General features: G+C 46.4%; 1 protein-coding gene across 2 annotated transcripts in view; it reads right to left on the reverse strand.

Moving 5' to 3' along the window:
• PLEKHH1 (pleckstrin homology, MyTH4 and FERM domain containing H1) overlaps window positions 1-13,122 on the reverse strand; it is a 493,065-nt gene that overhangs the window by 222,637 nt on the left and 257,306 nt on the right. For both annotated transcript variants that reach the window (XR_011283967.1, XM_069638989.1), the window contains exons 7-8: window positions 8,764-9,770; window positions 4,865-4,943 (exon numbers count right to left, since the gene is read on the reverse strand). Coding sequence is in view for 1 of the 2 variants with exons in the window: in XM_069638989.1 (XP_069495090.1) it covers window positions 4,865-4,943; window positions 8,764-9,770 (1,086 nt within the window). In the remaining variant the exon portion in view is untranslated. The remainder of the gene's footprint in view (window positions 1-4,864; window positions 4,944-8,763; window positions 9,771-13,122) is intronic.

Raw genomic sequence — 13,122 nt, forward strand, 5'->3', positions numbered from 1 at the left:
AGACGCTGGTCTGGTGTTTGATGGGCTGCAGTGTGGCTAGGGAGCTGTCCAGAGAGCCGGAGCGAAGAATCTTGCAGGCTGCTGTTGGTGGTTGGAACACTGCTCAATCCCTTGGTATCTGTGCCGGCACCAAGGGTGTCTGAGGGGCAGGTGGTGTGACCCTGACCTCTGGCCCGCACAACCAGGAGGGACTGCTCGTCACCGCGCTGCTGCCCGGGTGAGTCTCGTGGAAATAAAAGAGAGAGACTCGGAAGCATGCGACTGGCTGAAGCGGAGCGGGCGAAAGGAAACGCATAAAGCGGCACAAAGTGGAAAAGAGGAAAGAAAAGAAATTAGTGTAGATTGAAAGAAGAGTGACAAGATTGAGAGAAAGTAAGAGAAGTCAGGAAGCAGAGCGGACAAGGGGCGCAAAGGAAAAGGACTATATTAAAAAAGGTGCAAGTAACCCAAAACGACAGAGAAGGGTGCAAGCGACACGGCAGAGTGGACAAGGTGCCAGTGGACATGGAAAGGTAAAGAAAGTGCAAGTGTGCACGGGAAAGCAAGGAGGGAGGTGCCAGTGGGCACGGAAAGGTAAAGAAAGCTCAAGTGTGCAGGAGAAGGAAAGAAAGGTGCCAGTGGGCACGGAGAGGTGAGTGCAAGTGTGCAGGAGAAGGAAAGAGGTGCCAGTGGGCATATGAAAAAAAGTCAAGAAAAGAGGGGAACAAGAAGGGGTGCAGAAAGGCCCTGAAGGAAAGGGTAAATAAAGGAGAGGGGTTACAGCTTGGAGTGGCTGCAAATAAATTACATGCACTTTCGAAAGTCTCTGATGCTAACCCTTTGAAAGAACTGTATAGGAAGAAAAAGACATACTGACCGACTGAACTTGTGTTTTCTTTTTAACTCAAGATGGGCCTGAATTTGGGGAAAGGAACTCTGAGAGGCCTAAGAGCTGAAATTGTGTTTGAATTTGAAAGAGACCGGATCTTGGGGAAGGGAACCCAGAGAGGCCCATCAAAGTGGAATCTTGATTATGTTGTGTTACTGAAGGAACTGAAGCTCGAGGAAGGAAACCTCAAGGCATTAAATATATTGACATTGTTTGAACCATGGAGAGGGTCCTACAAACAGTCTTTTTGATTGAACTCATCCTTTTGAAGCAGACCAACCCACATCTGCTGAGAAGACCACCTGAAACCAATACTGGGTTCCCATTTTTGTTGAACCACCACTTTTTGCTTTTGAAAGACTTTCTAACACATTTTTGTCAAAGAGTGTGGGCGAACATAGGTTTAGACACAGATTTTTGTTTTGGACTTTTAGACTTCGACAGCCCCTAGAAACATCAGTTATGGGAATCAACCCTTTAGTGTTAGGGCCAGTTAAGCATTACACCAACCCAGAGGTCGAAGTGGACAGGAGTGGTGCGCCTATACTGTTTATTTTTAAGTTTCACTGTTCCTATACTTTTATTTTAAAAAGACACCGTTCTGGAATGGTTAAGTTTTAAAATAAAAGTGTAGGAAGAAATTGAAGCTTCCACTTCAGTGCACAGCACTGAACATTCCCATAAACAGCAGGTGTGTTTCTTTGGGGGTTTTGATTGTGTCTCTGAGGGGGTGCGGCGATGGGGTTTGTGGGGAGCGGGGGCAGGCCAGCAGGGAACATAGTTCCACTACTTCTTTTCGTACACTTTGACCACTGCACCAACCAAAGAACTTTAAGAAACAAAGGTTTTTAAAACTTACCTTTGAGTCTGTGTCTATCTCGATACCATGCCTGTCTCACAGGAGGAAGATGGTGGGTGGGGGAACCGGCCATCAGGTGGCTTGGAACGCAGGCTAGATTGGTAGTTTCATCCCACATTCCCAGCCTCCTGATTGGCTTTTTCCTCCACACAAGGTGCTAATAAGCTATATTGGACAACTTGATGCCGAGGCCATGGTGTGTGCTGATAAAAATCTATGAAATGGTTTCGTTTCATTTCACCAATAAAATGAAAGTAGAGCTGCTGTAGTCCTTTCATTTATTCCATAGGGGGTGGCGTTCCCTCAGATAACCGATCTTCTGGTAAGGCTGTATACATTACGGCTTCTGTTGAACCCATGGGCAGCTAAGCCCCAAATTAAGCAATTGCAGTCTCCCCAAACAGTAAGGGAGGGACTGAGCTGAAACTATTCCTACCTGCGGGACTCATGAACCATTCAACCAGCCAGCTGCGATACGATGGCTTCGTGACTGAAGCATGGATGCTGCGGCCCTAGAGTACCTTATTGGCCAATCAGCTTGGGATTCATTAATGTTTCACATTCTGAAAAGGTACTAGGCTATTTTGCTTCCTTCATCGGGTTCACAACACTCCGTCTTTTCTACTCACCTTCTCTTCACACAGCTGCACAACCTCTCCATATTTATGTTATGATAGGCTATTTATAACCTGCTCAATACCCAGAGGTTTCTAAGCGCGGATCCGGGGATCGAACCTGTGTTGCTCTTGCTTCCAAGGCGAGCACGTTGCCCCTGAGCTATCCTCCTGAGATGTTGTTTTCCATACTCCACCCCAACTCTGTTCCCAATGCCATTCTGTCAAGGAGCTTCTCTGTCTAGAGGCCCCATAATGAAGCAGAACAGTAACTTGCAGCTTTTGAAATCCTAGTTGACCACGTTGCCGGTGTAGGGCCCAAAGACACATTAGGAGCCAAATTTATACTGTACAAGTGCTTGGACAGGCATGGAGTCATCACCCCGCCTGTAAGGTCCTTGCATATGTGCATGGCCACAGCAGTGCAACAACCGGCAGTGCTTTGAGACTCCCAACATGGCCTCGACATCTCTGAATCCAAACTTTGGGCTGCTATTCTTCAGTGCATTACGCAAGACAAGGTTGGTGGCCCTGGCCCGGTTCCCAATGGGTGTGCTAGGCCTGTCTGTCCGCCATCGAACCCACTCACAAAACAGTCAGCCCAACCTGGACCAAATGCAAAATGAACAAAAATGCACTGGTGTGCTTCTCATCTGACAGACTCGGAAACTCCAGGAATGGGAGAGCCAGCAAATCTCTCTCTCATGCTCACTCACTCAAGTACGGGCTGCTTCAATGAAGGAGGATTTTTAAACAACGGAATTACATTTTCATATTTGACCTGGTTTGATAAAACCAAGACTTCATAGTGCCCTTTAAAGTTACTTTGGGCGGTCATACATGATGTTTCCATTATGCCAAATATGTGTCAATCTGCCTAAGTACCGTCATGGGGTACCTTTGTGCTTTGCCAATGCTTGTGTTTGGATCCACCAAAGCCCTCTGGTGTTTAGGAAGGTATGGGAGTTGCGCTTCCTTGAAGTTTTTTCGGAAGTGGTGGTATGTGGATTTTGAGCTCTCCTGTCAGCAGAGACAGGAAGAGGCAATCTCATCCAAGCCCGGGCCCACACTCTGCAATATGCAGGGCTCTGGGCTCCTCGCAAGGAGGCACTGCGATGAACATAGACTAACTTGCAGCTGGAAATGTGTCTGAGGTCAAGGGAATTTTTAAATAAGTGATGCCAACTCCACCTGGACCTCTTCCTGTTGTTGAGCTTCCTGTTGTGCGGTCAGCTGCCCCTCTACCTTAATTCCAGCTTTGATTTCTGAACCTTTATCGGAAGAAGCCCTCAGTATGGCCACTCCCGGCCACTAAGGTCAAAGGGGTTGGATCGCTGAAGAGGTGGGTTGACATTGTAAACTATTTGGAAACCCTTCCTTTCCTCTTTGTGTCAATTATACACGTTTTGTAGATCATCAAGAGTCGGAATAGCTGAATTTTAGTCCTACTTCAAGGGACGAAGCCTGGGTAGAGAATTTTAGACTGTTTCCGATCTTGCAGCAAGCTCAGCTCTGTGATGAGTTGAGGCCGAGGGCTCCCTGCTTGATGGATCCAAATTCCTTGTGCAGATGGTACGGCCTGTGAAAAGGTTGGGTGAGCAAGAGCGGCTAGTTCCTCCCACACATGCCCAAACAACATGAAACACAAGCTCTTATTATTCAGATGATAAAAACAGGTGGTATTCTACCAGACGTTACTAGGAATAGTCGCATCACCCCATATTTTGGGGAACGCCTCTTCTTAATTACTAACATTTCCGCCCATTTGTACCTCTATGATAAAAAAGGGCAGCTATACTTTGAAACACTCAGGAAGCATATCAAATCATTGAAGAGCGGGGACAAAAATGTGAGAGTGGGGCCCAAAAGGGAAAATGGGGGCATGCCAGATACCTACATGCACACCCAATTTGCGGGCCAATGCACAAAAGGGTCACTGCATACCATTTATCTGCTTTAAAAAAAAAAACAAAAAAAAACATGGTACAGCAGCAGTGTGAACTGCTACTGTTCCATACTTATGACCATCCCTAAACAGGGAGGACATTGGATTTTCTTTGAAATAATTTTGTAGCATTTTCTTTTTTTGTTGGTGTACAAAACATGACCTAATTATCACTCACCAACGGCTAGTGCGGAGTGCAAATTATGCAGCCTGCTAGAGTTAATCGCATTTTTATTTCCAGGGACACACAGTACAATCTATTGCTAAAATGTTTTCTTCAATGCATAAGGCATCCTATGACAGACCTGGAGAAATAAATCAGAAAGGGGTGCGTGTGATCAGTTCTGAAACTGTTTTGGGCACATGGGCATAATTTTAGGGGGGACACAGGTGTTTGTCTCCCCCCCCCAAAACTTTTGTGGCACACCATTTTGTCCCACTCATTTGGCAGGGGCCCCCTTTCATTTAGATGTGTACCCCCACACCACTCCCCCAACATTTTCAGCAAAGTTACTCCCCTTCTCGGACAGCTCATTTTAAGTGAGGGGTCTTTGCTGTTTTTCCTATCGATTGCTCACCTCGATTGGGCGCCTCATATCCAGGAAGGACTTCCGACAGCCTCATCCCAGACTTTGCCAATGCATAGATACGACTCTCCTGAAACAAAATCATCAACGAGCACACATTAAAAATGCATAGATTAAACACTGTGCTCATCAGCTAGCCTTAAATAGGACGACGCATTAAGAACTGAAGCATATATGAGTTTTTAAGCAGCGCTACTATCTGAAAATTTAACAAATGAAAGTGATCAACATTGACCTTTTCTGATCCTATTTTCATTTCTGTCCACATGTACCCTCCCTGTACTCCCCATGGTAAGATCACTTTTTGAAAGGCTACTTTTTCTGCCATTTGACTAAACTTCAAAACACACTCCAAAATATATATTTCTGAAAAGGCAAAGGTCCATGTGGGTCCCTGGTGAGAGTCTCTGTACTTTTTCCAGACTGTTTTCCCAAACCCTTTTTTCTTGATGAGCCCTAAACAGATACCTCATTAGGCAGGCAAACTTGTGATGTGTCCCTGAGGGTCCCTTGGCAACACACGATTAACTCCCCATCGCTGTCCAGATCACCTCCCAAGGTTAGCTGTGCGCTCACCTGGCTGGTGACCGTGTACAGCTTACATTGTGAACAGTGGGATGCAGTGTGCGGAATCCGGAGAAAGCAGTTGAGGACCCTTCTGGGTGAATGAACAGTGTGAGGTTACCAGCTTCTTTTTGTGTTAAAGTAATCTGTAGCCATATATGGGCATGGCCTCTGTATGTCCTGGAAGATGGAGGACAGCAGATCCAGGGCCATATCTGCCTGGATACTTGAATGGTGTCTGGGCTTTTTGAGCAGACTCCATATCTTGTGTTTTTGGCCTGGGCAGCAGCATGGGACAGTTTCAACATGGCAACCACCAGCGAGCGGGTGCCACCCCAATGTTTAAATGAAGAACCCATCATGACTGGAATCAGTTTGCACTGACCACCCAAAAGTACTATATAACCGCATAGTCTCCTCAACTGCCATGTGTATCCTTGAGACGAGCACAAGAAGAACGTCACACAAAAGACGTTGTTGAGGAAGCCTTGCTTTTGCAACATGTCAAGACATCTGTGGTGAAGCTTTGCCTAGGACAACATATACTGGGCTCCTCTAAAAACCAGTGGAAACCTGCCGATCGGGGGTCCCTTCCCCTACCCTTTGTGGGCGCAGCGCTGTTGAACATCTTAAAGGACCCCCGATACACGACAAGCCTTGCTGCTCCTGCCTGCATGGATCAGTCGCAAGAGGCTGATTGGAGCACTGGAAAGCCTAGACCACCAGTAGCAGATTCCACTCAAACCCATTGTTATGAAATCAAAATAACTACACAGAACTTTAAAAGGTTCACTGGGACTCCGAGAAGTCCATGTGTTACCTAATCAGTGACCACGGAAACACGCATACCTCTGACAGATACTGGAACTGTACCACGTACAAACAGCAGGGTTACACCATACCAAGTATCAAGGGTGCGTCCTTTCTCACGTTCCGAACTTTCCTCATTGGGCTGCAGTCATCCTGCCCCCGGTAGCACATCAGCGATGGTTCTGGTAGTGGTGATGAACTGAAGAGCGGCACTGCCATTGGTCAATTTGGCCTTTTCAGATTGACAAATTGTTGCTAGCATTAGCCTACCCAGAGTGCAAACCTATTTGATGAAGCCCTACACTGAAAGCTGGTCCCATCTTCAACATTGCCATCTACTTCTCTCGTTAACGGCGGACTCCTGGCTGCACGCACAGGCACAAAGGCACATTGCCTCTACAGAGGATCCAACTCAAAGGTTTACTTTCTAAACGTATTTTAGGGACAATGTACTTAAAAGGACAGAAATAGTAAATCTCTGGTTCCAGGCGAAAAAACAGACTTCCTTCAACAGACTCTCTGGGTCTCTCCCCCAGGTTAGTCAGTCTCTTGCAAATGTCCCCGTTTCACCACAAAGACCTTGCAGGCGAGGCAAACAGTTGAGTAGCTTGGCACACGAATATCAGCAAGTCTCCTCGTAGTTCAGTCGTCCTGATCAAGCTGGACAGCTTTCCCCCAGAAGTGAGCCTCACTGGGGAGGGTCTACGCGATTTCTGGTGGGTTTATCATCTCATCCCGAACCCAGGAACCTGAACCCACAATTGTCCCAGCCTGCTCTTCCTTTCCTCCTCACCAGACCAGAATTCACTCGTGCCTTTGGGTCTACAGCTTTGGGTCAAAGCTCTTCCTTGGACCTTCTTTCAAGCCTCTTTGAAGCCCTGCCACAAGCCTGTTTCTCCTTCCACCTGCTCCACACAACCTGTGTATGTAATGTGGGTCCGACCTCTACTGTGGCTCCATGTTCTTCCAAGGGGGTCTCTACTCTCCTCTCGTCTTAATCTCTCATTCATTTCCACTTGTGATGGTCAGGCAGGGGCCCTTTTCATGGTATTCCAGTTCCTAGGTACCCCTGTGATCCCGACTAATGGATTTGGTTCATGAATAACCTTCCGGATATTGGACATGGCGGTCACCATAACTGGCAATTTTATGTCTTCAGAATGAAAAATAGATCTTCCTATAAACTTTTATTTGCATGTAACCATCACCAAATATAGTTCCTGTCACAGATAATGATTATTTCCATAACATCTTTGTGTCAAGCACTTACTGAATGCTTTTTTTTGTTATAGTGCATATTTGGAAAACTTAGGAGAAACCCTGTTGGCTAGCTCTGGGCCAGTCTCCCACATTCCCTGCACACAGAAGACAGAAACTAACAGAACATTTCAGTCTGATTTATTTTTTAAAGGGTTTCATAAAGTTCCATCCGAGGCGTAGGACCAAAGGAAAGGGCAAAGTTGGAAAGCCGATAACTTTCTCTCCCACAAACAGAACTATACGAGAAGTTACATGAAACCCTCTTGATATTTCTGAAAAGATTAAAGAGGTTCTGCTGGGGTGGGCTGGACACAGTTACAGGGGTAGAAGGGTACACATAATACAGTTCCCTGGTGCTGGGAAGCAGTGCCATTGAACGTGGCATGGTATAAAACCCCCAAAATAAATCAATACATTTCTTTGTCTAGTCCCTAGCGTCGAGCAAAGAAAGACAACCACCAGAAATGCCAGAAAGGTCTTCCTTAACCTCCCAGTACACAGACCTATTCCCTTCTGCGAAACAGACATGCAGTTCACACATGAATAACACAATCTTGGAATGGGGAGGGGGGGGAATCAGACATGGTTTTAATGAGGATTCTACACCACGAATGGGTAAAACACCAAGAGAACCTCTATTCCCAGAAGTTACATCAGTAGTATTAAATCATGGCAAACAGAGCTTCATGTCAACATATTTTGATTACCATATGTTTACCTGGTTTTAGTTCCAAAGACCCAAAAATAAGGTAAGATACAAGTGTTTAATGTATCCTCTACTTTTTGCATCACTGTCTCCCCCTTCCTCAGGCACGAAACGGGGGGGGGGGTTCATCCCCAGAAGCAGCACACACAGAAATGTGATCATGCACATTTTAACCTTGAAACACCCACCTATGAGAACATGAATTTACAGAACAAGGACTTAATGTGAAGGTCATAGTACGTTGAATATGACAGTCGACTAAGCAAAAGAATCTCTTAAGCATGACCACCGACACATTTGGCATGGTTTAGCACTAGCTATTTTAGCACAGTTGCAATGATTTAAGCATGAGTGATGTCAGCTAATGACAATTTCCAGACGGTACAATAATAATGAAACTAGACTTAAAATGGCATTCTTGCCATCAACCCAAGGAGCTCCACTTGTGACGCCGGGGTTCCATATAGACCCAATGGAGCCTTGGATCTATTGCTCATTAGGCAAGTAAATTTACAATCCAGGTACAATTCACAAAATAGAGACTCCTTACCCAAGATGGAAATCTATGAAGTGGTGGTGTTGGAGGTTTGCTCCCCCGATCTACGAAGGCTTCTGCATCTGCATAGTCCTCGTCGGTCTGAGCTAAGCCAAACAGGGGCGTGCTGGACTCTGGAGCTAGTTCACCTTCATAGCCTTCCTCAGTCTCCATGTTTTCTGGCACATCATCAATGTCAGTTTCCTCCACTTGCACCACTTGTGGAGGTAAAATGATTGGTTTGAAGGAGCAGATATCAATGTTTACAATGTGGTTTAAACGGTCAGCACCAGGCTGAGGTTGGCTATAATGTTTCTTGGCTAACTGGATGCTGTCTCTTGGAGCAGAGGGTGTTCTCACCTTTGGCAAGGTCATGCTGTTGACCAAACTGCCATCCCTTGCTGGGAAGCTATGTTGTATCGATGAAGTTAAGGTCACAGTGGGTGCGGAAAGTTTCACGGTCATGGTTGGGGTCAGGAGAGGGCTGTGCATGGTCATTTCCCCTGAAGAGGATGACGAGTCCAATCTCTGGGAGCGGAACTTGCTGTTCAGCTCATCCGAGGAGTTTCCGACGTCGGACGTCTGGTTGGAAGAGCTGGAGTCGCTGGAACTGCTTTTGGTTTCCAAAGAAGACTTTAAAACCAGGGTCTCCTTGATAGTCCTCAGTGGGGTCACAGCAGGGTCATCTGTTGGCTCTGGAGAGGGGTTCTCTGACCCTAAACAGGTTTCGGAGTTCACTGTAAAAGCGTCTTTCAAGCAGGCAGCAGTCCTCAAAAGCAAGACTTCATCTGTAACCCTAGTTGGGCTGTGTAATGAAGTTAACATATTGGCTGAGGCAGCTTCTTTTCCATCAGCAGGCACTCCTGTTGCAGACTGAGCGAGAGCTTCTGTGCAGTCCTCGTACGGCTGAGCCCTCACAGTACAGGGAACCCAGGGATTCTGAACAAAAGGCACCGATGATAGCGTAGAAGTAGGCAAGACACACCCATCAAAGGACTCCACAGGAGGAACCTTGCTCATACCTGTAGAACAAAAAATTCAAAATCATTAATTTTTTAAAACTTTTCTAAACCGACATTTTTTAATTATCGCAAACATAAAACGTCTCCATTTTTTTTGTTGCTTTTCCCCTCTTTTTCCCCTGCTCCTTTGAAAGCTTCCTGTGCCTCTCCTCCCTCCATCTGTATGGCTCCATCCTTCACTGCCTTTAAAACTGCACGTTTGCCCTTGCCTACATCTTTACTCTTTTTTTTAATGCTTTTTTCGCCTCGCTTCCAGCCTCCCCTCGCACCAATGCAGTACCCATGCAACTCGACTGGACGGATCAACTCCTGGACCTCTCGGCGGCGTTCAAAACCATCGATCACAGCATCCTCATTGAGAGACTCCACTCCCTCGCCATAAGGGACACAGCACTAAGGTGGATTTAATTATTCCTCGCCAACAGATACCAAATAACCCTCCTCTGTCCCCCCTTCATCTCGACTGCTCACCCCATCAACAACGGAGTTCCACAAGGCACTTGCCCATCATCTCTTCTGTTCAACCTCTGCATGTGCCCTCTCCCCGCACTCATCCGCTCACACAACTTCACCTGCTACAACTAAGCGAAAGACACCCAAATCATCTTTAAACTCCCCAAGTTAGTCTCCATCCCGCACCCTGACTTCGCATCCTGCCTCACAGACATTGACCATAGGATGACGGCCAACCAACTCCTACTCAATCCCAGAAATACAGAAATCATGCTCTGTGGAAAGACGACTCATCCCTCAACCCACCCCCTGGCCTTCTTCCCTAGGCCACCGCCGTTCCCCGCTGCAGCCACCACAGTAAAAACCTGGACTACAACATGACACTCAACTGTCACTCTCACACCACATTACCACTGTGTCTAGATCTGGCTACCTACACCTGGTCATTCTCAGATGCATCTTCTTACGTCTCCCACCCCCACAGAGTCACTGCTATCTTGTCCATTGTCCTCTCCCGCCTAGACTAGGTCAACTCCGTCTACCTGGGCGCCCCTGCCTATGAACTCAGAAAGTTCCAAAGGGCGCAGAACTTCACAGCTATGCTCCTCCTTTCTCTCAGCGCCAGAGAGTCATCACCCCCACCCTTCATGTTCTGGCTCCCGGTCGGATGCCAGGCTGCTTTCAAATCCACTCTGCCCTCCGCAAGACAGGCCCAGAATACCTACAACAGAAAATCACCCACTGCCAACCCAACAGAAATTTGCATTCAGGCACTGCACTCCTCCTTGTGATCCCGACTTTCAAATCAACCAGAATACGAGGCTCCTCCTTCTCCGTCCAAGCCCCCACTATTTGGAATTCAATGTTGCTTAACATTCGACACAGAGGACAACATGACTTTCCGGAAGGCCTTCAAGGCACAGCTATTCCCCCTAGAACCCTGACAAACCCTACCCTCTTAAGCTAATCAACCGCTTCAGGCAGGCCGGATCACCAAAAGAACTTCCATGTAAGCACCGAACGAAGGTATGAATGATCTAATATTCTCCAGCACAACACAGGAGAGAGTCCATGCCCCATTGACGAAATAAATGAAGCCAGTCAGAACACACTGTTCATATCACACTCCATTCCTATGGAAGATAGCCGAAGGCAAGGCCACTTGCCTGCACACATCTGCAACCATACACCACACCCAAAGACACATACAACACCTCTGTCATTAGAATGTAGCCATCCCCCACGACAGAGATTCGGACTAGCTGGACACATAATAAATCTACTACTGTTGCATACTCTCTGGTCAACTTCAAAGTACCCATCCACTTGCCAGCTCGATATGGGTAGCTAGTAGGGACCTGGCCACCAATACCCAACTTTGTTTTTGCTAAAATGCATACACACATTCTAAACTCCTCTGACCAATTTTCCAGAACCTTGGATTACGGTCCCCAGAGGTAGTCCACCTACAGCGCTTTCAGGCCATACCAATAGGATAAAGGTGTTATACAAGTGTCAACTTACTTACTTGCACAGCCATAGCAATCAGGCTCCAGCACTCAAATCCATCTCATCAAGGGCAACTGAAAACAAACACTCTTCAAGGCCATGCCTTTGGACACATTTGAAGAAAACCTCACCCATCTAGCTTTCACACTTCATCCCACGTCAACATCCTTCTCAACCAACTACTTCACTCAACTCGGGCTCCAACATCCATTCAGCACTCAAGCTACACACCAGGAAAACTGAGCCATTTGCACCCTAGCATACACATGAACTCGCCTGCAGCAAGTGTGCCATTCGCAAAGAAGAAAGGATCTGGAGAAAGACACCTACAAGAAGATCCCACCACCTTGAAAAGCATTCACATAACCCTGAGGAACCTCACCACATCATCCAAAACACATTACTACACAGAATCCATAGCAGAATCCTCCAACAAGGGAGCCGTGGTAAAGGCAGTGTGACACTACATCAGCCCCTTAAGATGCCCTGCAGTACACGAATACAGGGAGAGATGCAAAGCAATCAACTTGTTCTTCACAGACATAATTGACAAGATCTTTGGCCGCATTGATGACACCCTACCACTATAGCCCCCCTGCTTTAATACCATTCCATGTTCTAAGATGGTCGGAATTCAAGACCCTTTGAGACAAGCATGGTATCAAGAGAGACACAGATTCAAATGGGTTCTTTTGAAAACCTTTATTTTCTAAGGTTCCTGGGTTGATGTAATACCTGACTGGCCCTAACTCTTTTGGGGTAATTCCCTCAACTGATGTTTCTAATGGCCGTCGTCGACGATTCCAAAGTAAAAGTCTGTATGTGTCTAAACTTATGCTTGCCCTCACGCTATACAAAAATGTGATGGGAAGTATTTTTTTTAAATAAGAAAAATAGTGGTTCAACAAAAATGGAAACCAGAATTGGTTTCACGTGGTCTTTTCACTGGGTGCTGTAATGTCAAACAAATAAATTCAATCCACAGAGCTATACGGACAACCTTCTCCACAGGTGCCTTCTAGTTATTCCAACTACCTTTAATGTCTAACTGCTTTGGGGTTCCCTTCCCCAAGCTTCAGCTTCTTCAAGCTTCAAAACGCCATTCAAAAACAACAACACAGTTCCTTTTGCAAGCTTTCCAGGTTTACCATCCCCAAGCTTCGGTGCTCTAACAGTTCAACAAAACTTAACAAGTCTCTAACTTGGTTAGGCCTCTTGGGGTTCCCTTCCCCAAGCTCAGGCCTCTTTCAACTTTGAAAAACAAAACTCAGTTTCTTTATCAGGGTGTACTTTGATTTCTTAAATAGGCCTCTCTGGGTCTTCTCCTTTCACCAAGCTCTAAGCCTCTTCCAGCTTCCAACCACAACATATGATTTATTACAATTCTGTC

The sequence above is a fragment of the Ambystoma mexicanum genome, chromosome 14 (assembly GCF_040938575.1).
Source record: "Ambystoma mexicanum isolate Mex_15411 chromosome 14, UKY_AmexF1_1, whole genome shotgun sequence".
In the NCBI taxonomy this organism is placed as follows: Eukaryota; Metazoa; Chordata; class Amphibia; order Caudata; family Ambystomatidae; genus Ambystoma; species Ambystoma mexicanum.